At 46.6% G+C, this 26,952-nt stretch overlaps 1 protein-coding gene across 9 annotated transcripts in view; it reads left to right on the top strand.

Annotated features, from left to right (window-relative positions):
• The first annotated feature begins 876 nt into the window (after positions 1-876).
• Positions 877-26,952, top strand: part of ZNF618 (zinc finger protein 618) — a 165,856-nt gene continuing 139,780 nt past the window's right edge. For all 9 annotated transcript variants that reach the window (XM_075055223.1, XM_075055222.1, XM_075055221.1 and 6 more), the window contains exon 1: positions 877-1,604. In XM_075055223.1, coding sequence (XP_074911324.1) covers positions 1,533-1,604 — 72 coding nt within the window. In that variant the 5' untranslated portion in view covers positions 877-1,532. The remainder of the gene's footprint in view (positions 1,605-26,952) is intronic.

The raw sequence follows: 26,952 nt of genomic DNA, 5'->3' as shown, positions 1-26,952 counted from the left end.
CTTGCCCAACGTCTCCACCAATTCCCCTGCCCCTTTGTTTTTATTTAGCTCTGTAATTACATTATCTGACTGTACAGCGTTTTGGAATGAAATCTGCATGAAAGATATTAAGAAAAATAAATTTGTGTTTTGCAATATCTTTGCAGCGATCTTTAGTCTGGGCAACAAGAACAAAATCAGCGTTCGACTCTCCACAAATTTCTAGCTTTGTGGAGCTCTTGGGAAAGAGGCTATCACGGGCCGGGGCAGGGAAACCCATCAGTTCAGATTATTTTATTAATACTATTAATAACTATTTTTGGCAGTGCTTCACGAGGGAGAAAAACACCGGGTATGCACGAGGTGTAATTAAGTTTATCGTTAATGCTGTCTGTTTATAGTTAATGCAGTTAACACAGGGCTGCTTTTTTGGTTTTGGAGGAGAACAGCAGACTTTTGCTGGGCAGCACCGAGCGTCGCGAGCACGTGCCGAGGAAAAGCCCTTTGCGGAGGGAGGTGGTGTCGGGATGAGTTTCACACGAGGATGGGGAAAAGCTTTCCCCCGTTTTGCACCGTGGCAAAACACCTCTCAAACATCGGGGGGGCAACACCTGGGAGCTTCGGGGCTAAACGGACAGACGGTGCTTCCAAGGGCGGGAGTAAGGGGAGCGCAGGCAGGGGCGACGCTGCCCCGGCCCGTCCGTCCCCGCGCCCTTCGCCTTCAGCCGCCCCGAGGTGCGACCGTCCCTTCCCGGGAGGCCGGGGGGGTGCCGCGCCGGACGCCGGGCTCCCACCCCAGCGACGGCCCGCCGGGCTTCCACCCCCCCCCCCGCCCCCGCCCCGGGCCGAAGGCCGCCTCGACGAGGGGCCCGCGGGGCCAGGCCGGGGCGAGGCGGGGCGGCGGAGGGGGGCCCGACGCCGGCGCTTTCCCCGGCCTTCTCGGGGGCAGGCTGCCGGCCGGGGTCCGCGCCCGCCTCGCCCGCGCGGGGCCACCCCACGGGGGGCGCCGCGGCGGCGGCCCCACGGCGCGGAGCGGAGCGGCCCCGCGCCCGCCGGGCGGCGGCGGCCGGGCTGGGCGGCCGCGGCGGCGGTGCCCGGCGCGGGGCCGGGCCGGGCCGGGGCCGCGCGGGGGCGGAGGGCAGCGCGGGGCCGGCCGGCGGCGCGGCGCGGCTCCCGCGCTGGGCCAGACTCAGCCCCTTTCTCCCGCCGCCGCTGGCTGCGAGCGCGCTGCGGCTGGAGCTGCCCCCAGAGCGGCTCGTGATGGCGGCGGCGGCGCGGGCTCGGCAGCGGGAGGCGCCCGCCCAGCCCTGCGCGCCGCGCCGCTAGCGGCAGCGCCCGTGCCCGCGGCGGCCGCCCCGGCCCATGCCCCCGGGGGGAAGGGGGGCTGCAGCAGCCCGGCGAGCCGCCCACCCGCGCAGCGGGGGCATCGCCCCCACTCGCCGCTCCTGGGAGGGCGGAAAGGAGGCAGCGGCGGCGGCGGCGGCGCCGGCATTGTGCGCGGCGGATCGCAGGCCCCGGCGGCGCGGGGCTCGCCTGCCTCCCGCCCCAGCCTCATGAACCAGCCGGACGGCTCCGCTCCGGCGGCGGCGGCGGCGGCGGCGGCGACGACGACGACGGGAGCGCAGGTAACGCGGCGGCCGGGCGGCGTGTCCCCCGGGGGGAGGCGGAGGGAGCGGGGAGGCAGGGAGGGAGGGCGGCAGCCGCAGCCGCCCCGTCGCGGAGCCCCGCCGGCGGCGCTTTGGCGCAGTGCGCGGGGGGCGCCGCCGGGGCACGGCTCCCCGGACCGCCGCGGCCCGCACCGGCCCCGCCGCCCGCCTCGGACCGGGGCGGAAAACAAAGCGGCGCCCAGCAGCCATGTCGGCGGGGACGAGCCGCCGGCCGCGGCCCGGCCCGGCCCGGCCCGGCCCGGCGCCCGCACCCCGGCCCGGCCGCCCGCCTGCCCCCGGCCCGGCCCGGCCCGGCCCGGTTGGCCCCGCGCTCCGGGCCCGCCGAGCTGCCGCTCGCCGCTCCCCCACTCCCCTTCTCGGGGCTTTTGCTTGTGCCTTTTTTTTTTTTTTTCTCTTCTCTAATTTTCCTCCCGAACGGTAAGGTTTTTTTTTTTTTTTTTTTTTTTTCCATTAAAACGACGCCACCTAGAGGAGACTATTTCGTAAATAAAAAAAAAAAAAGAAATTAAAATTGGGAAAAAAAAAAAAAAGAGGAAATATTGTGCTATTTCTTATTTTTCAAGAAAGTTGGGGCCGGCGGGGCGGGCGCGGCCGGGGTCCCCCCGCTGCAGCCGCCGGCTGCGCCGGGCTCACCCCCCAAATTTCATTTTTGTCCCTTTGGAGGCAAAGCCCAGCTAATATGTAAATGAAAATTAAGCTGGAATTTGAATGAATTCAGGTTCTTCACCCCCCCCCCCCCCCGCCGCCCCGCCACCCCTTTTTCTGGAGGAAAAGGGAGGTTGGGAGCAGCAGAGTGCTCGGAAATGAAAGTAATTCAAGTTTGAGATGGGCACCCCTGGATGAGCCGCAATAAAGTGATTAGTTTGGGAAAGTGGGAGAATTGCTGTTACAGAGCAATTATGAATTGTACTTCATTGTAATTTTGAACTTGTGCAGCACGCTGTGCCAAAACTGATTTTTTTGCTGCAGTGCTTAAAGTTACTTGTTTTAAATGAGGAGTTTTGCAGGAAAATTTGAGCATAGAAAATTTGCTGTGGACACACCCAAATTTTTTTTTTTTTTTTTTTTTGTGATTTTGGATTTCATGCAAAACTGCTCTTAAACAATGAGGTTCTAAACACAGTCCAGGAAAACACGAGGACAAGCAAAATTAAGAGTCGAATGTCAGTTTTATTTTTGAATTTCTTGGCTTTTCTGATGGTTTCTCCTGGCATAATTAAAACATAGTTTCCAGCATTTAATTTCCTACTTCTTTTGTAAAGAAAAAAATTTCCATAGTAGGGTTTTTAGGTTGGGTTTTTTTTTCTTCTTTTTTTAAACACACACAGTGTAACAACTCCAGATACTGTGAATCATATAAATCTAGTATTTACACAGGTTTATTATAAGGTCCGCCATGATATTATGAATATGCATAATTAACAATATTGTGAAAAAATAATTGCAGATTTAGTGATTTTGATTTTTTTTTTTTAAACAGTAAAACTAAAGTGCCTTTAAAGGGCTCAGCCATGATATTTTTCACAATTTCAAAATCCTTTTTCTCCTTGACTCTCACTATAAAGCCTCCCTGGAGTTTGAATTGAAAATCTTTTTTTCATAATTTTTTTTTTTTTTAAAATGCTGTTATGTTCCTATTATTTTGCTGTTATGGGCTGCCTGTGAGTTCTGGACTGTGCAGACACTGGTTTATTATTGTAGGGTTGCCCTTGAATACTGGGGTCTTGGTATTGATCTTTTTAAAAATAAATAACAAAAGAGCACTGAAACATGCATTGTTTCAAGAAAAAAGCAATATAGGAGAGATACATGGCCTTTCCACCCAAAAGTGGGGGAGGGAGAGGAAGGGAAAGATTAGGTCAACATTGAGTTTTACCAACCTTGACACAGTCTCCTCTCTAAAATGGGGACAAAATAGCAAGATGGCTGGCTCCACAGCTGCAGCAGTTTTTTTTTTTTTTTTTTTTTTTTTTAAAAAAAGGCATTTTTAAATTTTGAACTCAGAAGTGAGTTTCTGGAGCTGCCGGGCATGCACCCGCAAATGCTGAAATCCAAGCGCTTTAAAAAAAATTAAATTTCAATGTGGAATGAATTTTTAATTCTGAATCTCAACCCCCCGAAAAGTTTGGTTTTTTGTTTTTTGTTTTTTTTTTTTCCTGTTTTGATTTTTATTTCATTGTAACTTGATATTTGCTGGAAATTAGGCAGGAGTGGCTGGTGAATTCAAGGTTCAGGGGCTGTTTTTCACTCTCCTCCCCTTTATTTGTTTCATGTTTTGGGTTGCTCAAAGTGGGGGGGGGGGGGGGGGGGTGGAAAAAATTTGCAAAGCAGGATAACTCTTGGGTGGAGGAGAAAATACTCTGAAATGTCAACTTCATATTTTTATTTTTGCATTTATTTCCCCCCTGACCCCCCCAAAAAAGGACCCACCCTCTTCCTGAATCTCTTTTTTAGCAAATAACGAAGCGAGTACCACGGTGACAGACCAGCAGTGGTGCAGTTAGAGTGGGGTGGCACATATGGGTAAAAATTACGCACAATGCTCTAAATTGGATTAAACAATCCTGGAGAATATTTTATTCATGGTTTCATCCAGGAAGCTTTTAACGTGGTGGCTTTTCCATATTCTTATACTCCCAAGAATTCCCTTCCTTGAGCTGTACCCCATAACTCTCACTTACTCTATGATTATATCCAAAGAAACTGTTTAGCTGTAATCGTTTTTTTTAAGGTTTCATACATTTTTTCCAAACAGAGATCTTTTGATGCTGCTTTTTCTCTGCCCAGACCCACACCCTCACCCCCAGATCTGGGGAGCAACACTGTGGCTGTGCTTTGGGACTGGGGGGGACACACATTGGTGGGTGCTGCATTTTAATTACAAATAATGACATATATTCAATTTTGGGTCACAATGACAACATTTTACAGTTGTATCTTTAAAGTTTATCATGGTATCCTAAAATAGAGGAATTGAAACTTGAAAGGCCCTAGCTTATATCTGTTTTAACCTGTTTTCAGCTGTTGTGGGAATAAGTGAATTTTCTGTTGATATTTGAAATGGGTTTGCGTGTTGCACATCTCCTCTGCAGAGATGAAAATGCAATGCCATAGTACTCGGCTGCAACTTGTGGGGATGCTGTCATACCGTAGGTGTGCGTACCGCAACCTTTACAATCTTTAACTCTGTGTATATCAGTTTCTTTTAAACAACGGCTTCCATTATATGTTCTGCTGGTGATGAAAAGCTATGCTTGAGGTTATAATGGGTTTCTGAATCTAACCTTTCTGTGTGCTGATGTCCTTCCAGGGGAAACCTCCTCCTGCTTGAAAAATTTTTCATAATTTTTCCTTGCAATCTGCTTTCAGGGGGATTTTATTTATTTATTTATTTTTTCCATGGAAAGTTGATCAATATTTATTATTTTAAAAATTGCTGTTTGGCAGCCTGGAAGGGGGAGGGGGAGGAAGGGAACCCGGCAGAGCAATACCAACAGATTTCTTGTGACATAATTGAAATGTATTTTTCAAAAAAGAAAAATTTCAAATACCTCATCCTCAGTGACGATGAAAATAGACATAATATTATTAAAGTAGTAGATAATATTTACACAAGCGCCATATAAAACCTTACGATGCTATTCGCATAACTCCAGAATAATTTAAATATATATCACTGCCATAATGCAACGCCGTGAATAGTTCAGTTCACGGGTGCAGTCACGTGGCCCTGGTGATGCACAGTCAAGTTTGCAATTATGCAAGTGCGGTAGTGAAATTAGCGTTCTAAAAATCAGATTAATTTTGGGGGAGGGTGCGGGGGGGCTGAAACCTGCTGTAAGGCTCGTGCTGATATGGATTAAGGATTTGTGCCCGTTTCTTCGGATGCTGTGCCTGTTGAAGTGTTTAGACCTTCCCACCGCGGCATGGTGGGGCTCAGTCCCCGGTGCTGGCTGCTGGGCTGCTCCCGGCTGGTCCCCACGGCACAACTCCCCACGGGGCCACCCTGGCTACGGGTGGGCGAGCGGGGTTGGGAATTGGACCTTTTCGGCGTCCCTGTCATTGCCAGCTGGACTGCCGGCAGCTTCACCTTGAGCATCTCAGGGATCGCTGGGGTTTCGGAAACGGCACGGTGCAGGTGTTATCTGCGTAGGGGAGCGTGTGGTCACGCAACCCAGGTAGCTACTGTGGGACGACGTGCGTGCATGAAGCATATTGCACGTGCAGAAGGGTTTGCTGGATTCCACCTTAACCTGCCGGTGTTACACAGGGTGCTGAGGCTTGCTCTGGTTCATGCTCAGATCCACGTAAGCAATTACTTGCGTGCTAATCGTGCTGGGGGATGTAAAATGGGTAGGGTTAGTCCCGCGGTCGTGGGGAGCTGCCCATAAAGGTAAATTTTATCAGAGGTGCCGTTTGCAGGATTAGGCCCTGTTTGTACATAGTGTGCCAAATGGGGAGTGAAAGGGGAGGGCGAGGGGAAGAGGCGCCTGGGGAGGGGCTGCAAGCACGGCTGGAGGTTGCGGTTGCTTTTTGCTAAGGGACATGAGTAAATGGCACTGGGAGATATTTATTTCTTGTAATTTCTAAATTTCTGAGCATCTAGCATTACGTATATTTAGAATTTCGCGTTTATGGATTCAGTTTGGCCATACCGTGTTTTCTGGAGAAGAAGTTTTTAATTTTTAAAGGTCTTTTATGGATTAATTGCTAGTCATCTGCCTCCTTTTTGCTTTTGTTTAGTTCCTTGAATGTCTCTTGATTATTTTGTACTATGTGATGCCAATTTAGTGGTTAACTAGTATGCAAACTACATCTGGACGTGTTGACTTTGCATTAACAATCGTTGATTTGTCTGGAGCAAGGGAATAGAAATGAATGATGCTGTTTACCATGGATAGTATATGAAAAATAACCATTTGCGAAGTGTCTTTCATCAGTGGCACACGGCTCTGGTGCAACTTGTCACAGCAGCTCTGCCTTCTCGGCAGTCGTGTGAGAGCTGAATTTTTAAGCCATGGCACCAGGAGCGGGAAGAGGGACCTGGGAAGGCAGCGGCACGTGGTGTACGGTGAAGGGGTTGGCTATGTGCCCTGCGTGGGAGAGGCACAGCGCGTGGCTTCTGGCTACCTTGGTTCGCTCTGATGACAGTGGGAGTGGGGTAACGTTGTAGCAGAAAGGGAGTGGAGAGAAATTAATATAAAAATGTTTAAAAAAATTAAAAAGAAATTAATATAAATAAACATATATAATAAATAACATAATACACAACATGTATAATAAATAGAGAGTGAGCTTTTCACTTGGGGACATAATCGGGAGGATACAAAATTTAATAACCATAAATAATAAGCAGCAGATTGAGTTGATGGGTGGCTCCAGCGACAGTTGGTTCTCCACAAAGCCTGTGGCTGCAGCGGCACGATTGGCTCTGGCTGAAGCAGAATTTGGTGCCTCCCATCCCTGCCTCGTCTCAGGGAAGCTGAGATGCACCCATAGCTGCTGCACGATCAGGTAAGCCGTGGGATGTAGGAGGCATTGCTACAAGCTTGTGTCTTCTTTGGAAGAAGGGAGGGGCTGGAGGAGATGCCCCTTCTATGGAGCAGGTCCCTTCCCAAGACATATGCGTGCTGGAGACATCAAAGCTACCGTGCCCCACTCCTTGGACAGGGTGTTTATAGAGGCAGGGTTGCTTTCCCTTGGTTGATATTTAGAGCTTGAATTTATCCTCCCGTAGTCCTGGGCCTTACTTGCTGTCTCCTGTTGAGTGTTCTCATCGCCGTTGGTGGGACTGCGGTGGTGTGTGAAGTTGAGCGTTGAGCATTGGTCTTCCATTTGGGCAGGGGTGACCAGTCTGGGCTCTTCCCACACAGAAATTGCTTTGCTAGCCTCTGAAATGGGCATGTGCCAGTCAGATACCAAAATGATGGACAGAAGTGATCTCCTGTAATGCAGGTTTCGTACAGCGACGCTACTGAGTGCGTAAATGCACGTGGAGGTGCTGGGCAAGCTGCATGATGGCTTTTCTGAGTTACTTGGGTTTTACTTATTTGAGTCTCTGTTGCTCCCAAAGTGAGCAGCATAAGACATGCCAGAAAAAGAGGTTAAGTAGGGAAAATCCTCCTCCGTACTCTTTGAAAGTGCAACTGCAAAGAAGTTTCTTATTCATAGAGGTGTATTTGGGGAAGGAGACAGCGTTAAGGATACGAGTTGTGTAGAAGTGATATTAGCAGATTAGACTCTGAACCCCTACTTAAACCACCTCCGTACCCATACAGAAGAGTGTTTGTGCTCTACATTTTTTAGTTTTTTTTGGCAATTGAATGGCAGTTAGCTCAGGTTCATTGACCGGTCTGTGAGTGCTTGTGCCAGCATGCTGGAAGCCTTTGCTCCAGCTGAGATGCTGCGTTAGGCGGCTCGGGGAGCGGAGGCAGTGGGGGGGGGCACAGGGTGCATTGTGCCTCCCCTGGGGAGGTCGAACCAGCTGAACCCCCGTGCTTGTGCCTCCGTGGGTGTGGATGGGCCCAGGTGACTCTTGGACGAGGTCAGGGCAGAGTTTCAGGCTCCTGCCAGGTGATGAGACTTGTAGTTGATGGAGTTGTGCTGCCTCCAGAGAAGCTGGAGGCCATGTGGCCTGTTTGGGTGAAATTGCAGAGTTCTGGGTCAGCCTGGCAGGTGGCGGGGGCTGCGCACACCCCCACAGCTGTCCCTGTGTGAAGGGCCTGGGGGGGCCATGCGTGATGCTTTTCGGTGGTGGGACTGGTGTCACTGTACCAATTCCTCTGCTCAGGTACCTCTTTTTGGGAGTCTTTCACCTCTGTCTTTATTTCTCTCACCTGTATTGCCAAGGCACTCTTCAGTGTGCACTTAGAGGGGTTTGGCTGCTGTACTGTACCTGCAAAGATTTAATTATATAGGCAAAGCCTTCCTCGCTTGTAATTTACCGTATTCCTGTTTGTTTCGCATCTGTATTTGGCTGGTGTAATGTGAAAAATATGGCTGGAAGTGGAAAAGCGGGGACTGGAGATTTTTCCTGTGCTGATAATGGGCTGACAGAGGGAAACACAAATGTCGGTGTGTGGAGCAGAGGCTGGGGGCTGCCGAAGCCGTCGAGGAGTCGCCGTATATATGAGGGATCAATACGTGTGTGTACGTGTTTGTGCATATGGACGTGTCTGAGAGACTCATCGATGGAGAGTGCAGATCTGCGGTGAGTCTGGGATGCTGCGTAGGCTGCTGGGTCCGTACCAGCAAGGGGCTCAGCGACGCTTGGGTCAGATAACACAGGGGCTCAGTGAGCCATCCATGTCCTCTGTACTGTTTTGGAAATTAGGGATGTTATCACACAAGCTTCAATATCTCAGCAACTGGCAGAAGTGAGAACAGCCGTGTTTGTCAGACCTTTCCATTGGCAGTGAGCTGAGCAAGGTTCTCGCTCAACAGCTGCGACAGGCCAAACGTGGTTACGTCCCGATGCTGGTGCCCTGAGGGCACCACCATGTTTCCGGGGTCTTCAGGTTTTAAAACTTGTTGTGATTTCATTTTACTAGATACACTCAGGCAGCAAGTAATTTTTTGAAAGTTCATTTTTTACTCTGTGTGGGTGTCGGTATCCTTTCCTGCCCCAAAATAGCAGCAGAAGTAAGTTTTCAGAAGAGGTTGGGTGTGCTTGCGTTGAAGGCCCGTCATTTAGGTTCTGCTTCCAGTATGTTGAGAACAATTTTAGTACAAGTATTTAATTGCTTTAGACCTATTTTTAGAAGTATTAAACCTCAGTTTTCAAAACTCTGCAACCAAAGCCAACAGCTCTGCCATTGTGGGAGAGCTGGGAGGGGAAGCTGGAGGAAAACCCGAAGCGATGTGGGTTGACCCCATTGGGAGCAGAATGTGGTCGTGGTCCTTGGCCAGGGCTTGGGGCACTGCGGAGCCTTTGGGGTGCCCGCTTGAAATTGAGTTCTCTGTATTTTAGTGAAGTTTTTTTAATTACTATTCTAATTACTTGGCTACGTGAGGGGAGAATGAATGAAACCCTATTTCAGCAGATTTGTACAATTTCTTATATTAAGTCTGCAGGCTGTTGGATGTAGTTTGGGAACTGAGCTGAGAGCATCCCGGTGAACAGCATGCGGGCGGCCCTAGTAGGTACCTAGCTTGAAACCCAAGAACAGCTACTGCTTTCTGGGTGTAAATCTGTCACTTGAGGTCTGATGCGCTTTAGTCTGTGGGCTGCAAATCCTAAGCTTTTACCGGCATTTGTGGTACTTGTAATTTTGAGGGTGGGAAGGGAGGGTTGTAAGGACACAGGATAATTATTTGCTGGAAACAAAATACCTTTTTGAATTTCTGTATGCGTTTTTGAAACCTGTGTAGGGATGCATAGCTGGATTTGAATTGGGCTGGTAGCAGAGGGGATCTGAAAATCCCCTTGGGAATCAGCGGGATTTCTCTTTGCAATCAGGTGATGCCATCAACAGGAGTCTGCGTCGAGCTCTCAAGATGCTCAAGTGCATCCTTGGGATGACAATAGTGGCAGCAACACGGGGGGACGGGTTGGGACCCGGCAGTTGGTGGTCCTGGGGTTGCCAGGTGGGTGCTTGGTGGTGGGCACGATCTGGTGGGACCGGTGCAGGCTGGCAGGGCTGGAGATGAACTTTGGCAGTGAAAGAATTAATAATTGAACACCAGGAAGACTGTTCTGGGGTGTGTTTTGACTCTGTCGTGTTTAGGCTGCTTTGGGGCATGTGGCTTCAGCTATCTGGTTATGGTTAATACCACTGAGGCGTACTACATATTAACTCCAAGGGAGGGATATTTTTACCTTCTTATCTGTATTTTAGAGGCCTATAAATTTGGCTGGTTGGTGATAACAGCAGTTAGAATTAGTGCTGCTTCTTAATTGGGTTTGCTAGGACACTGCCAGAGAGACAGTCTTGGAGGGGGACCTGCTGTGCCAGGAGCTGGGGAGGACACTGGGCAAGAAATAAAAAACGCAAATGTATCCAAATAAGTTGCATTAGGTGGAGGTAAAATACATCTAGAGCAAGTTTGCAAGAACCAAGTTGTGTCACACGTGGTCTGAGAGCCGCAGTGCAATTCCAGCTCCTGGAAGCAGCTCGCAGATGTCGGAGGGATGTAGGCATGGGACCACTGGAGCATCCTCAGTGGATATAGTGGTGCCACTCGTAAATGAGAAAAACCACCCCAAAATCAAGAAGAACAAGGGGACCTTTTACTGAAACCTTGCATGTATTTAATTTTTTTTTTTTATGCCGTAGTCTTAATTGGTTTAGTTGCTAAAAAGTAGATTTGCTGAGAATGCTCCATTTGCTTTTGGTTTCTGATAATGTGGAGGAGATAGCAGTCACACCTTGTGGATGTTTGTTTGTCTGAGATGTAAATGTTTGTGTTTTCCTTGTTTTATGGAGAGCTCTTTGGCCTTCCTACTTCAGCATAAACAGTGTTTGTGATTGTAGTTCATTATGTGATATTTAAAATGTATAAAATGAAATGTTCCTGTCTACTTTAAGCAGACATATGTCTATGTTTTAAAAATTAACCTAATTAAATATATATGTAGAAATTTATGATATTCAGCTCCTAGCATAAGGTATGCAATTAGCATCCATGGAGCCAGGAAGGAATTTTCCATTTGTATTTGTATCTTGACTTTTCCTCATAGGATGTGTGGCTTGCCTTTTTTTTTTTTTAATCTTCAATGCTTTAATTTTTGTTCTGCTTAGGAATTCACTTAGGGACCATTCCTGCAGGGATTTAGGCTTGTGGTTAAATTTCCCCACAAGTAGCTTTGACTGAAGTCAGTAAAATGGTACCTAATTCCTGTACTTCAGCCTACCCCTTTGACTCTGCAGGACAGAAGGATTTCGTTCTGTTAAGAGACTATTATAATGAGCAAAATACCATTCTGGAGGAAAAATGGCGTTAGAATATTTACATTTTTCAAGCCTCTTCCTTCCTCCCACCCAAAAATAGCAAAAAAAGTTATCTGTCTCCTCTGGATTTATGTAATTTTCAAGTGTTCGGTCAGCGTTGTTTCCAAAACACTCAGTCCCCCTACCTTAACTCTCTCTATGGCAAGAGAGCCCTTGCACAATAAATAAAAGGAATATATTCCATTAATACATGCTTTCATTTAGAAAATTCTGGCATGAGGAGTAATACATTTTAGTTTCTTTTCTGCCAAAGTGTTGGTTTTTTTCCCTAATATTTAAAGTTTGATCACGTTATAATGGTTTGTTATATAAATAATCATTTGGTCTATTTTGCATATCAATAGTTGAATCCATTTTATTCACAAAAAGCCTTTTTTCCCCCCCATAAACATCCCCACTGTTCCATCCCAGAAGGTACTCTTTCTTAGCAAAACCAGTGAAGTAAATGACGTTCCCAGCTCAGCTATTTTAATGATCCCACAAACCCAAAAAAGCAGTAGGAAATTTTTCAAAAGCAAATTGCAGAAACATTTTTTTGGGGACGTCATAACTTTTCAACTTTTTGCCCAATTATTTGTGTTAGATTTTTTCCGAGTAGACATCACAGCGAGCTGTAAACTTGAAAAATTTGGGACTGTTCTTTCTTTCTGGAGATAGTTTAGGGGTTTCAAAGGTGACCCAAAGCTGACTTGAAGAGCATTCCCCAGCGAAGCTGAGGACCCAGCAAACACGCTGGCTCTATTACTAATTTTTGTGCAAGAACTATTAATAATTCTGCATGGGGAAGGTGAGATGTTGGATCATAACCATTTTTCCCCTCTTGGACACCTCTACAAATCCATCCTCCAGTATTTTCCTTTGACTTATGCATTGCTGTGTTTCCCTGTCTCTGTATTTCAAGGCAGGGGAAATTTTGCTCTAAGCCCCGTCTCCAAATCTGTCCTTCTGCATGAGCTCTCTGCTGTCTCGGGTTGAGGTCGTTGGTTTCTCCTGCCCTCCCTAGATGGTTTTGTGCCCTCTCGCTTACAGGGGTTGCCTTTTTATATGAGGTGCTCAAGCCATTCAGCAGCTTTGATTCCCAATTCTCCATCACCAGGTGTTGAGTGGTGACCAACTACATAAATTAGAAGAAGAAAACAGTATTGCAAACTCTTTTGTGGGTTTCCTTGTGAGCCTGCAGCCTTGCCAGCAAGCTCTGCAGCGCAGGAACTTATACCTGTGTCCTGTGTAACTCCAGGTATGAGACAGCTGATTTACTAGTAACAGCTTTATTTTCCACTCTGGCAGCATCCAGCTGTTTCTTTCTCACCTCTGCTTCACAATGCTGTGCCCACCCTTTGGATACACCCTTTGGATACACCCTCGTATCTTGCCCAAGGAAATGCTGCAGCCCCTCGTTATGTGGATTTTTAGGAGCCTGGTGTTACTGACCACCAAGGCAATGATTTGGATAATTGCAGCGTCTGCAATCTATTTAGGCAAATAGGAGCGTGAAAAATATTTGCTTTCCCCTGCTTGTGGGCTTTATTTTTGGGGTTTAGCTCTGTGCTTTGGGAAGCAATAACCAGCTGTCCTGCATGCCACTTCTCTCTGCCTGTCCTTGGGGTGCTGCTCCTCAGGGCTGTTCATGGGTACCCTGTACACGCAAGCCATGGGAGTTTCTCTTGCTGGATTGCCCTTGTTGCCCTCCTTTGCTTCCTTTCTTCCCATTTTATTTCTGCAATTGCTTTCAAGGTGGGGTCACCAGAACTATGCACAGCACTATGGATGCAGCTTTATGCATCGGCACATTTTCTGTTTCTTTACTTATAATTAGTTGTTGCCTTGCTGGCTACCATCGAATGTGCGCTCGCACTGCAGCAGAAGTACCCTCAGTGTCTCCTCGATTGCTTTTGTGAATGCTAATGTCTAATTTAGATACCTTGATTTTGTGTATGTCATCTTTTTTCCTCCGGTGTATCACTTTCTCCAGATCTTTCTTTCTTGGTGCGTGGAGCAGATGTCTGTGAGACCCCACTGTGATAACAAACTATTTCTGCCCTTTATTTTCCATCTTTTAATCAGTTGTTAATCAATGACATGACTGCTTACTTTATCCTACGCATATGAAAGTATTGTGAATGTACTTGCAATAAGAGCCTTTGTCTAAAGCTTTTTGGAAATCCAGTTATGCTACACCGCTCACTCACCCTTCTTTACTTGCACGTTGACTCTTGCCAACAGTCCTCATAGCTTAGTGGAGTTGTTACCATGTACAGAAGCCATATTGATTCCTGGTGTTTCTTTTTTATCTGTGTGAACACTGATTTTTAGTTCTATTTTTTTGTTTACTGTTTATACTAGTTTTTCTGCTACAAAAATGAAATTCTGCAGTTTGTGGTTCCTTGGATCTCTTCTGGAGCTCTTCTAAAACAGTGGGATCACATTCATTACTTTCTGGTTCTTAGGTACTATGGTTGATTCTAGTGATTTTTAATAGCTTAATGCCTTTCAGGCTTTTGAATGGATACTGTCTGGCTGTGTAGGTTTGGGTTTTTTTTTGTTTTGTTTTTTTTTCTGTTAATTTTGCTAGGCAGGTCTACGTCTTTTTCTGGTGATCCTGCAGTCTGAGGCAGATACTCGGCTCATTCCTGATGAAGGAGGAGTCCAGGAGGGGACTTGCTGAGCCTTGTCACAGGTTAGCACTGGTGCAAAGAAGTTGAATATTTATCCTGTGGTTTTATTTTTCTTCAGTGCTTTATACCAGACTCTGGCAGACTTCTGGTGCTTATGCGTTTGATTTTTTTATTTGTTTTTAATTAGGTTTTACTCCTTCAGCAACCTGTTTCTCAAAATCTTTTTTTGGATTGGATTTTTATGGCTTTAAGTGTAGCTTCCTTGAGCATACATACTCGTAATTTTGATTTCTTTCTGAGGGTGTCTTTTTGTTTCTAATGGCCTTTTTCACTCTGCTGTTAAACTATGCTTATTTGTTTAACAAGCCTCCTTTTGTAGGTGATAACCATCTTCTTCAAGGTCCTCCATCTCACCTGCAAGCCCTCTTAGCTGCTCCATTAACACTTTTAACACATTTTTCCCATTTAAGTGCCCTTTTCTTTAGTTACATGTTAGCATAATGGACTTTTTCTGTGTGGCTTTTGTGTTCTGAAGACTTTTGGTTTTGCCTGTGTGGTGGGTGGGCTCTACAGCAGGGCTGGGTTTTGGTGGTTATCTCTTGAGTCACATATATGCAACCAGCCCCAGAGGGGACAGGAGCAGCAGGGCTGAGCGTGGGTTGAGGGGCTCCACAGAGCTCGTACCTCCATCCCTGGCAATGCCTGGTTTCCTTCTGCTTGTGCCAAGGCTCATTGTCCATGAACAGCAGAGCAGGACTCACGGACAGCTGCGTTCCCTGATGTGTGTTGGCTGGGGACACAGTGTGGGGAGAGGTCCTACGTAGGACCTAGAGCATCATTTCTGCATTGAACCTGCTTTCACATTTGCAAGTCTTCGTGGGATTAACCGAATTCTCCTGTAACTGAAATTTTATTCTCTGCCTTGGCAGAGACCTGCAGCCTCTCTGGTATTCCTTGACATTTTGAGCATCCTTCTGTGCCCATCGATGCTGTAGCTGTACTCTGCCTTTCTCGGACGGGCTTCCAGTCCATAAAGGTTCTCTCCTACCTACTGACATAATGATCACATTTAATTTATGGGGCTGCACTTTGCTTCTCTGTTGACACAACTCCATCATTCCTACATAATTTGGATGTGGACTGTAATGCCTTGAGTCTTTTGTTTCCTACCTGAATTTTTACAAAGTTTTTCAGGATTACAGTGCATTTATGACCTCATCAATAGAAAATGCTTCGCTTAAACTGGATGTTCTCCTGCCCTGGTTTGATTTTCTCAGGCTTTAGTTTAAATAGGCCTTTATATGCTGGCAACTGTTTTCATTTTGGTTTTGGTGGTGTCTGGCTTTCTTGTAGGGGTTCTGTCCCCTTTGGCATAAACCCTCCTTCAGATTGCACCTTGCAACCCTCTTGCCTGGCTGTACAGGTGGGTCCTTGTGGGATTTCGCAAAAAGGCACCATGTGGGTCCTGAGTTTTACTTTTTCAGGGTTTGTTGTCCTCTGTGTCATTCACAGGTGCTTTTTAGCAAAGGATGGTCTCTGCCATGAAATGAGAACCATAGTCTGGATTTAAAATTGTTCTAAAACAAGGATGCAGCCTGTGTTGTGCAGGACCCTGAGCTCCCCTCTCCTGTCTCCTCTCCCGCTGGCCACCCTCCTACACGAGCAGGCTGAGCTCATGCCTGAGCTGGTGAGAATTAAAAAAGAAAAAAAAAAGAAAAAAAAAAGGGGGGGAATAATAAAAGGAAGAGATGACAGTTATCCTTGAGTTAGAAGTTATCAAGTGCAGAAAATTGATAAAGGAAGTTAAAAACACAAGGGAAAAAATCTGTGACTGTCAGTGCAAGGAACAGTAAGAAAGTATTTGTATTAGGAACAAAAGAAATTCTAATAATGGTTTGTGTAGACTTATCATGACTGAGGAGAGGTAAAATGCATAATAAAGCAAAAAAACTAGACATGTTTAATAAATACTGCTCTTCCCTATTTGTAAGGAAGAGGTATGATACACTTACAGCCCATGCGCAGAAGAGCTTCCAGGTCCAGCATTAACCAGAGCAGGGGTTGAGCAGAGGCTGAGAGCCGGGAATGTTTTCCAGCCAGCACTTGGGGATGATGTTCACTAGGGACTCCTGTGGGGTCTGGCCATTGGGTTTCCATCTTTTTTTTTTCTCCTGTAAGACTTGAATGTAGTGAGAATATTCCAGAAAAACTGGCAAATGCTGCTGTTGTACTTAGCCTGATGTCAGCCTGGGGACGAGGACTGACAAAGCAAAGGAGTACACAAAACATGGGGGAGGAGGTGATGTGAATATCAAATTGGATTTGTTTTTTAGCAGAATTAATGGAGGACGTGTCGTTTGCCGAGCTGGCAAAATGTCTGTTTTGGTGTCATGCACCAAAACACCCTCTGGTAGCGTCAAGCTGGTGTGAAACAGGTTGTGAATGGGGTCTCGGATGACAACAGGCATCGCCAATGGCCCTGTGGGGTCCAGCTCCACAGTGCTGGGGGCCAATGGTTGTGCTTGCAGAAGGCCAAAGGATTGGTGGAAATGAGGGAGCGTAGCTCTTCAGAGGGATTTAGATTATTGGTTAGTCTCCATCGGATGAACTTTGTTTGATATGGTGAATCACAGGAGTCATGCACCTGTAGGTAAGAGCTGGAGGGAGTGCTGTTGGGATGGGGAGACCAGAGAAGGAGCAGAGATGCCAAACAAGGCTGTGGCATGGGAAAGGGACAATTGCTGCAGCATAAGCAATGACACTGAGTCTGTGGGAATGGGGTAATGCAAACCATGGGTGTGCAGAACAAGAGAGCTATGTGAGAACAGGTATTCTGTCTTCTCCTGTTGCTTATGCTTTAATACAATATAGCCGTTTTCAGTTCTCTCATTATTTTAAGATATGTTGAGAAGTTGGAGAAGACACAGACTGTGTGAGTGGAGTGAAGCAATTCGAGGAGTCAAAGGAAATACTCATTGGTATTTGTTCCTAAACATTTGGGGATGTGCACCATATTTTGGGAAACTCTCCTTGACAATAAGAGTCTGGAAAAAAAAAATCTCACTTGTTGATTTTTATCTTCATGGAGCCAGTTCTCTATGGGTTTAAAAAAAAGAAAAAAAAGCAGGTACCAAAGCCCTTCGTTTTAGCAAACTGCGTAGCAAGAAACAATACCTGGAAGCTGGATCCAAACATTCAGATGACAAAATGAAGACGCAAAAATATTTTTAAGAGTAGGAGGTGGAAATTTTGAACAGCAGGGGAGATTAGCTATTAGAACAAACTACCAAGGGAAACTGTGGACGCTGCATATCTCGATGCTGTTGCTTATTCTCTGCATCTATGGAATATGTGTTTCAGAGTTTTCTGGCAGAGCTTAGCAGTTAGACAGGGGAGAATTGCTGTTATGTTATAAAGAATGGCTATTCTGTGGTTTAAACAAAAGATCTCGCTTTCTGTCTCTCTCTTTTGGTATCCTGTTTCCCAGTGTCCAATAGCAGATGGTTGGGGAAGGATTGTAAGGAACAGAGAAAATATTGAGTAAGCCTCCCTTTAATATACTCTCTCGCGCCTGCTGAATGGACCCTAAATTACTCTCACTTCCAAACCCTAAGGGATGCTCCAAAACCTCCTCTGCCAACGTCAGACCATTGCACGTGTGCATGAACACCCTGGCATAAGCTCTTGCATGAAACTAAAGTACTTGCAACTGGTTTTTCCCCCCCAGTAGAGATATAACTAATGAAATTCATAGGTAATCTCCTGTAACATTGAGCACAAAAGGCCATTTGTTTACTTTTTCAGGCAGGAAATGATAATGAATAAGGTAGTTAGGGAACACATGGGACGCAGTCATTAATAACCTGTTTAATATTCCTAATGCAAAAGCGATAGGAAAAGCAGTTGAGAGAAGTGTGCTTAAAGCAATAAAGAAGAACATGGATTTTTCTCAGAGTGCTTTGTGGTCTAGAGAAGACTTCGTTCCCACTCCCAGATACAAGGGAAACGTATTGTAGAAAAAATGGGAGGTATTTACAAACAGCTGTAGAGATCAGAGAGGAAATTTCCCCTGGTTAACTCTGAAATCAGGCGAAAAGCAGCAACGGAGCTGAGGTGGCAGTGAAGATGTAAACAGTATTAGAAGCAGTAAGCAGTAGGCTTTTAAAAAGTATAAACAGTCTGGTAAGGAGGAGGATAGGAAGATCTATTAAAATAAGCAGAAGGCAGTTAAAAGGATAATTAGGAAGGCAAAAAGAAATAGAGAAGATCTAATTGCTAAGAATATTTTGACTTCAAAGGGTTCTTTAGATATATTCAGAGCAGACAGAAGCTAGCAGAGGAAATTTGTCCACTGAAGATGATGACAGCAATTGGAGGCAGGAGATACGGGAATAGCATATTTGTAAATGAGCTACTTAATGCCTCTGGTAGGTGTTTTATGCCTCTGGTAGGTGCTAGGCATACCTGTGTCCAGGACCCAGTTTGTGTCACATGCTGGGAGCTCCATGATCAGCAAAGGGAGTTGCAAAACACTTGGGCACGTTCATTTTATGTGGATATTGTTTTTAAAGTAAGAGGTATATGCAGCTTGCCAAGAAGCTTGAAGTTTTCTCGTTGCACAACAAAAATGCCTTGTTGCTGCACTCACCTGCTGAATGTAGAGGTGACCTCAAGCCACAGACAATCCTGAAGGATTAGCTTTTTCTTATGACCTTCATGACTGTTAGGTACACATATATACATATTTGTGTGTGTGTGTGTGTGTATATATATATATGCATATATTTGTATGTATTGTGTGAGTGTGTATATATAGAAATATTTTGCACAGAAACACAAAGCTTGTCATCTGGAAGTGGACGTTCCTGGTAAAAATGACTATTTTTGTGTGTGAGTGTTTGTTGTATGCTTCACCTCCAGAATCCTCCATCTCTTGAGTTGGACAGGTACATAAATCAGAACAAAAGGTAATGCCACAAATGAAATACATTCTGGCTAGAAGTTCATGAGTCTTGTGCATAAAAACCTGGGGACAATTTATACAGTTACTCAGTAAGCTCGCTAGATTTTCTTTTTTATGCTGTATAGAAGGGGCCTGGAAGTTTTGATCAGAGTTGCCTTTCTCAGTAAGCTGCCCTCATGGTAGAGCTGGAGTGTTACAAACTCCTTTGTATATGTAATCAAAAGCTGTCTTCTATCTTGATATCACACTATGGTTAATGTTTCATTTAGAAAAATGAGTTGACTTTAGCAGGCTGGGAAAGTTGGTGATTCTTTTGGTGGCTGATGCAGGGGCAGATGAGTCTGTGGGCTCCTCTTCACCTGCTTACCCTGATTAGGAGAGTTGGATTAGCAGTGCCAGAAGATTTTGTTTTGTTCTGGCTTTTATGTTTATGAGGATGGATTCCATGTGTTACGACACTAGGTAAGTTGTCACAGCCTGTGGCAGGGAGGCTGTCCCAGCAGTGGACACCTCCTGTTGGGTCCACCAACATGCCCCATCGCTGGCTGGTGAAAGACATTTCTGGAGTCCAGGGTTTGAATTCCTGCTTTTCACCCAACCACCACCATAATCTGAATTTCAACAAGTTTGGGAGGAAATTAGCAACGTTTCAAGCAGCTGCAGTGCACAGCTCTTCAGTTATATTCCTGGGGTGCTGTGGTTGCGCGGGCAGTGCCTTGCCAATAGACTGAGTTTCCATGTCAGTGAGCGCCGGATGCCTGGTGTCACATCTTGACTGGAGGGTGGAATTTGCCTTGTTGGGAATGTGACCAGATCTATTGTTCGTAGATTATGGCTTGTCCCTTAAAACATTACAACATTTACGCAGAGTATTTCAGACTCAGAGCCTTGTCTGTGTGTGTTTAGCTTTGGGTTGCCAACTCCATCTGCTTGAATGAGGTGTCCAGCTGTGCACGGCGTTGATGCTGCTCTCTGCACGGCCTGCACTCCGTGTCCTTGTCCCAGAGAGGCCCTTGGGCCTCCTGGTCGTTCCCTTTCACAACCCTTCGTTTCTTTGCAGGCAGTGAAATAGCAAGATCCTTCCTCGGCATAAATGAGCCGGTGGGGTGGGAGAGCAGCAGCAGCACCCTGGATTCACACCTTGGGGCTTGGATGTAACCAGCAGATAAGTAGTTAACCTGTTTCGTGATGGCAGCAGGATGGCATTCTTTAAGCTGTTACAATTCTAATGGAGTGGAGAAATGTCCTAAATATTGAATACTTAAGTTTTCAAATGGGATTTGAGAGGTTTCATATTGAATGTTATTAGCCCAGATAAAGAGTTATAGTCTTATGAGTGAAAGAGCTCCTCATACAGAGAAAGAGCTTAGCATTGATATTGGGCAAGTTCCAACAGGTCTGGAGTGGATGTTTTCCATGTGCCCACACTGTTTTAATATTAAACTCCTTTATTTTCACCTGCATTAAGTGCTAATGAGAGCAGGGTGTCTTTTGGGCTCAATGGGAAATAAAGCAAGACAAGAGCGTGCCGCATCTGTTGTTGTGCTCTGCTTTCCTCTTTTCCTCAAATCTGATATCCTTCAACTTTGTATTTCATTCAATCAAATTATGATCAGAGGAAAATGGTAATTTGATTCAAGGGTAGAAAAGTTAAATTAAAGTAAAAAACCAATATGTGGGAGATACTTGTGCAAAAGTAATGTAGATCTTGAGGAAAACCTTTTGTAAATCAGCAGATGTAATCGGTGGCAAAGGAAGTTGCATGTTGTACTGGAAGAGAAAAGGAGGGGTACAGAGTCCTGGAGCCACCAGCCCAGACAAAGAGGAGATGAAAGCAAGAGATCCTGATGGAGGGAATGGTTTGCTAATGAGATGTGGTTACTGCACCAAGCCTCGCTTGTGCTGGAGCTGGCACCGCTGCTGTTTTCAAATCACAGCCTGCTTTGGAGCAGAAAGTGAACATATTGCTTGTGAGCGTGCCTGCAGCAGAGGACCTGCTCTCGTTCCAGCTTCTCTGAGAGCATTTATGTGGTGCAAATTCAGTATTGGTAACTTGGTGGATGGAGGAAGAGAAGACCTCGTGGTTAGTGTTCAGGTGTGAGAGGACGTGGAAGTATCCAACCTCAAGTCCCGGTGTCTTATGTAGCTTGTTAGCCTTAGGTTGCATTATAGGAAAATAAGAAATATGTCCTGTTAGTAGTGAGAACTTGAAATTTTGGCAGACCTGGTCTTGAATTCCTTGTTTGCCCTGCATTGATCCCAGGGTTAGCTAGCCAGCTTGCTCTCTCCACCCCAAGGTTGACTGCTGCAGCTATGAAACTGATGGTGCCAGTCATCAGGTGATTTCCTCTGAAAGCAGAAAGAGTGACCAGGGGATAATGGTTTTCACTTGACGCAGGGGCCTAGGTTGGAACAAGAGCAAACCAGAAGAGGTGACTTGGTTATAGAGTGCAGAAGTTAAGCTGTGGGGAAGAAGTGGCAGGGCTTGCTGTGTAGCTTGGCTTGGAAGTGCAGCAGTGCTGGACTCTTTCATATCAACCGTTCTGGTTCATTACACGGAAAAGGGAAAATGTGAACAAACCCTCGAGAAAGTTTCAGATGCTGTGACCTGCCTTTGTTCCTCTTCGTGGAAGATAATTGAGGTAGAAAGCTTCAAAATTAGATTAAGGCTGTTGGCTAGACTGTGTGAGAGTTTCTTTCCCTGTTTCTGTCTCCTCCTGGGAAGTGCATCCTTGGTATTTGCTGTGAGATTATGAAGCCAGAAATGTGCTGGTAAGGGGCATTGTCAGCTGGATGTGGAAAGATCTCATCCAGTATACAAAGATGTTTTTCTCGTATAGGACCAGCAGACAACTTTGAGGCTGTTTTTACTATGGTGCACAGAGGCTGGGAAGTTTTATTCCTGTTCATAGATGGATAGTAAGAAGTTTCCAAGGAAGTCTGCGTGGTTCAGTGAGACGTGAAGACCGTTTGTCTCAAAGTAGCCCAAACCTGTCCATGTGGCATTGTGGCCATGTGCTGTGTCAGGTGCAGGCTGGGCTGCTGGCTTGAGGTTCAGGTTGGGCAGGGCACATTTGCAGGGTCAGTGGAAGACAAATATCTGTTTCCATGGTGCAGATTTACCATAGGCACCTTTTTCAAACCATGTAAAGATTCAGGTCTGGGGTCATTTCATTAAGGCCCAGGTCACCCCCAAAGCTACAGCTCCTTGCTCTTTGGGGTAAGATCCCACCAGTGTGTTCAGATGGAGGATGGATTTCTGTGAACTTGCAGGATCTTTCTGCTGTTTAAATGTCTGCAGTTGCTGCCTGTGACAATACAACATGGGCTGAGACTTAGTATAGAGTCTCAGTGGTGGTTCGGCATTGGAAGTTGTGCCAGTGATACGAAGCAAAGGAAGAAGAAGGAGGTAACAGTCTGTGTGTTTTCCAAAGTGTTGAAGGACAGGGATGCTCGAGGACTCCGTTAGGAAGGGTCCATATGGCTGTGATGTGAGGGATCTCAGGGTGGGCACGTGTAGGAAAAGGGAGATGGTTCATGGAGAAGGTGGGAGAAAACTAAGGGTGAGATGGATATGCAATGTTGCTAAAAATGTGGTGATAGAATTAATATTTTGGGGGTCAGCCTTGTCAGTGGAATTCACCAATTTGCTTGATGTTCAAAAAGAATGTAAAAATGATGTCTCTCTGCAGTGCTGATACCTCTGCTCTCTCCCCGCACACTGCAGTTGGTTAAGGTCCTTCCCATCAGCCCAAATGTAAATGAAGGGGGAAGGAAGGAGATGACTGAAAGGAGTCTCTTAATGTGCCTTTGGGATCACGGCACAGGTGTGAGTGGCTGAAACAACATCACCTTGGGATGCAGGACACTGTGTTGGGACTCACTGCTCTCAGGAGGCCTTGCTCTGGGAAAACACGTCCCCAGAGCTCGGGTCCTGGTGGAGGAGAGGTAGTCACATAGACCTTCTACCTGTAGGAGTAGTCATGGTGGATGAGACCAAGATGTTGCCTGAGGTGCCCTCCATGAATTGTTCTCTCTTCTTCTCTGTTTTGTTGGTGAGAGATTTTCCAATAGTCCTGTCCTTCAAAGACATTTAGTTTGAGGTCTTGCTGGTTTTGATCTGTCCCAGTTACTGGATTTGTAGTGAAATGTTACTCCTAAAAATAAGAAATTCTGTTCTTTCCATTTCTAGAGATTAATCCTTTCTCTTCACTAGTTCTTCCATGAAAGGATTGTTGGGAGCCTTTAAAGGCTGGGTAATGTAATTTTCACTAAAATTCTCACTCCAGTGAGCTTTTGCTAATTGACCTGGTCTCATCAACTCTTACGAAAGCAAGTGCAAGACTAACTACCCACGATCTTGTGCATTGCTCCGCATGGCGTGCACTGCGTCCTAACAGCCATCGGCACTGCACTATGTTGTGTTAGTGATTTCCGACCTCCAACGAACAGCTGATGTGTCCTCTGGAGATCCTCCTGCCATGCTCCTGGCTATGCTCTTGTGTCTTTTGGCATCCATCAACAGGACCGTGGCTTTGGCCGGCACTTCAGCATCGTTCCCTGCTTGGCTGCTGCTGCTGGGGCAGCGTAACGACATGGTGTCAGACTACCAGATCCAGCCCATTGACTCATTGGCTTGACGTACCTTTGTGGCTGCCTGCTGCATTCATGTTCAGAAGCATCCAGGATTTCCTTTAACGATAGCTGTGCACTTTTTATGAGAGGTATTTTCCAAGTGCAATCTGAAGGCAGACCAGCATGTTATAGTCTCTTTAAGTTTGTTGGCAGCGTTACCAAATAACTCGAGGTGTGAACTCTCTTAGCCCTTGTTTGTTGGATGTTAATGACACTGCTAGTCATCCTGTGGAAGGGAGGAGTGGGTGGCAAGCAGAGCCTGCAAGATGGGGAAGGGAGCCCGGCCAAGAGCATGCTGTTGCCAAAAGATGGAGGTGCTGGTCCTCTGCCTTCTGTCCATGCTCTTCTGCTGCCTATCTCGTGGGCTAGTGTTTGTTGGAGCCTTCTGTGAGTTGATTACTCTCCCTAACCCAGAAAAAGCACATTTTTAAAAAAAAAAAAAAGCTATGGAGGGAAAGACAGGGCTTTCTCCCAAGTTGGTATGTAAATTGGCTTATGGAGGTGAAGAGTGAGTGGGGAGCAGGCATAGGGAGAGGAGGAGGATGGGTGGGCGGAGGAAGGCACCACACTCTGTACCATTAGACCACTTCAGCCACTCAAGGGCTCACCTCTGATGTGGTGTGGGCGGAGGAAGGCACCACACTCTGTACCATTAGACCACTTCAGCCACTCAAGGGCTCACCTCTGATGTGGTGTAAGGGGCTGAAGATTGTGGCATTAAAAATAAAGAGACAATTGAAGCTCAGCGATGGTGTGGATGTGAAGGGAGAAGTTCCCTTCAGCAGCTTTCTCTGCAGTGTGGTCAGTAGCTCACGTGGATGCGGTTCAACCTCCTGTAACGCAGCTCGTGGGGTTGCTGTGACCTGGGTGGGGATGTTGCCTCAGTGTCATCAGCAAAAGCCAATGTCTTGTGTCTTAATTACTGACTTCTCAGGCAGGCTCTGCTGTCCTTGGACTCTCTGTCTCTAGGCGTGCTACTGCCAGTGCCTGCTGCTGTTTGGGGACGGCTGCTCTGCCTGCAGCCCATCCCAGCCACCATGGCCATGGCCATGGTGCAGAGCAGAGGCGTCAGCTCCATTCCCGCCACGTGCTTTAAGGCATGGCATGGTTCAGGGTCAGCACCGAATCTGGAGTTGTCATCCCTCTGTGGTCACAACATCAGGGGTCCCACACCGTTTTCTGACACAACTTGATAGCAGTGGCTCTTTGGCTTGTGTTACATCAGCTCCTCAGCATTGCTGGCTGAGGTCAGGTCTCATGGAGTGGAGCACCATAAATTCACACAGTTTCTAGTCTGGTTACAAATGGTTGAAGAATAAACCGTTCCCAGGTTTGCCAGAGCCATGGACAGGAGCAGGACCTGGGTTTCTGAGCCCTGGAGCAGTGCCATGTCCCCCAGGTCATGGTGCCACCCTGCTGTACTCCACCTCCACTGGGCTTGGACCAGACCCTGTGCAAGTTCCCGTCACGCCACAGAGTCCTGGGACAAAAACACCTCCAAGCAACACAGTGAGCCTTCCAGCTGCTGCTAGGCCTCCACTGGATTTTTACCACATTAACTGTATTTTAGCCTGCAGGCTTCACCGCAGAGTTTGTTAAACTGCTGCGTTGCAGACAGTCAGCTGTAACCATGCAGTGGCCTTTAGAGTCCTTGTTTTCCAAGAAGCTGGTGGATCTTACTCTTAAGATGAAGTCAGATGGAGAATTTTGTTTTAGCACGTGCTGTATAAAAATATTTGTGTCTCAAGATCTTTCTGGTTCCTGCAGTCATTGATGGGCCAGGTCTCACCCTGAGCTCCTTTGCAGCCCCAGGGCAGTCCTAGAAGACTCCGAGAAGACACGTGGAAACCCTCAGGCTCACTCCTGGTGCCCTTTCCAGCCCTCTGCCCTCTCCAGAAATCTTGCAGCCCTGCTGCACCCTTCGGACATTGGCTTTGAGCAATTGCATTTGCTCACAGAAGTGGTTCTGGAGCGGATTCCTTCAGATGTGCCAGCCAGTTTGGCTCACACAGAGCAGAGCTGTTCGGTGTGGGGGTAAGAGTGGTGGCTTGTGCCGGGCAGCCTGTCCTTGCGGGCAGGAGCCCAGCACCCCTGTCCTTCAGCGTTGGGTGTTCCTCCCACAGGGTGATCACTCCTGGGCTGTCACCCACTAATTTGGAGCCTGTGGTGTGAGGGGGACCTTCATGTCCTGTGGTTTGACCTGTCTTCTCCCAAGGGACTGGGAAGCGAGGTGTGCTTTGTGCAGCTCCAGCTCTGATGCTGGTGATAGAGTATTTCTATTTCTTCCAAAATTTGCAATGACTTCGCAAACTGTAGCTTGCCAGGGTGTATAAAAGGTGGGTAACAAGAAATGAGATGAAAGCACCTCTGTGTTCCTGACTTTGGGGGAGGCTGGTGCACTGGAGCATGCTTTTGGTCAGCACCATACCTCAGGAAAAAAGGGTAAAAATCTTGGAACTGGGGAAATTCGGCACTTTTCCTGAGACACTGTTCTTTATGTGAAACCTCTTTATCAGGAGAGTGTCAATGGAGGGCAGCACCTAATTTCACCAGGGACCAAACTCATTTCTGAGCAAATTCTGCTCTGTTTGCCGGTGATACTGCAGGGATGGATGTGAATGAACCAGCTGGGTTTTTCTGTTACGGTGAGAATTTATTATGGTGTTTTACTTAGCCTGGCTTGCAGCGTCAGTATCTGCCCTACCCTTTCCCTGTAATTCTCGCTGTGCTGTGAGGACGGGGACTGCTGATCACTGAGTGCTGGAGATGGAGGTAAAGGGCACCTGAATTTGCCTCCTGAGTTTTGAAATAGGGCACACTCTACTTTTACATTTTAGGGTTTTTTTCCCATAAAACGCTGGTGGCCAGAGCTACATGTGGCTACCCTAAGTGTATGGTACCTTAAGTGTTGTGTCTGATGGTTTATTGATACACATTGCGCTGCTTAAATTTACATTAAGATTTCACCCTGTTACTGGGATTCTTTTGAGCTAAACTGAAAAATGTGAAAATAGATATTATTGGTTTAAAGCATTACTAAGTAAAAAAAAAATGTCTTTTTTAAAAGTTAAATAACCTGCTTGAATATTTAAGAAAACATATTTTGTACTTCTGTACCCCATTTCCAAAGTAACAAATACTTA

The sequence above is a fragment of the Buteo buteo genome, chromosome 23 (genome assembly GCF_964188355.1).
Source record: "Buteo buteo chromosome 23, bButBut1.hap1.1, whole genome shotgun sequence".
In the NCBI taxonomy this organism is placed as follows: domain Eukaryota; kingdom Metazoa; phylum Chordata; class Aves; order Accipitriformes; family Accipitridae; genus Buteo; species Buteo buteo.
Note: the sequence above shows the minus strand (reverse complement) of the source record. Positions and strands in the feature narration are given on the sequence as shown.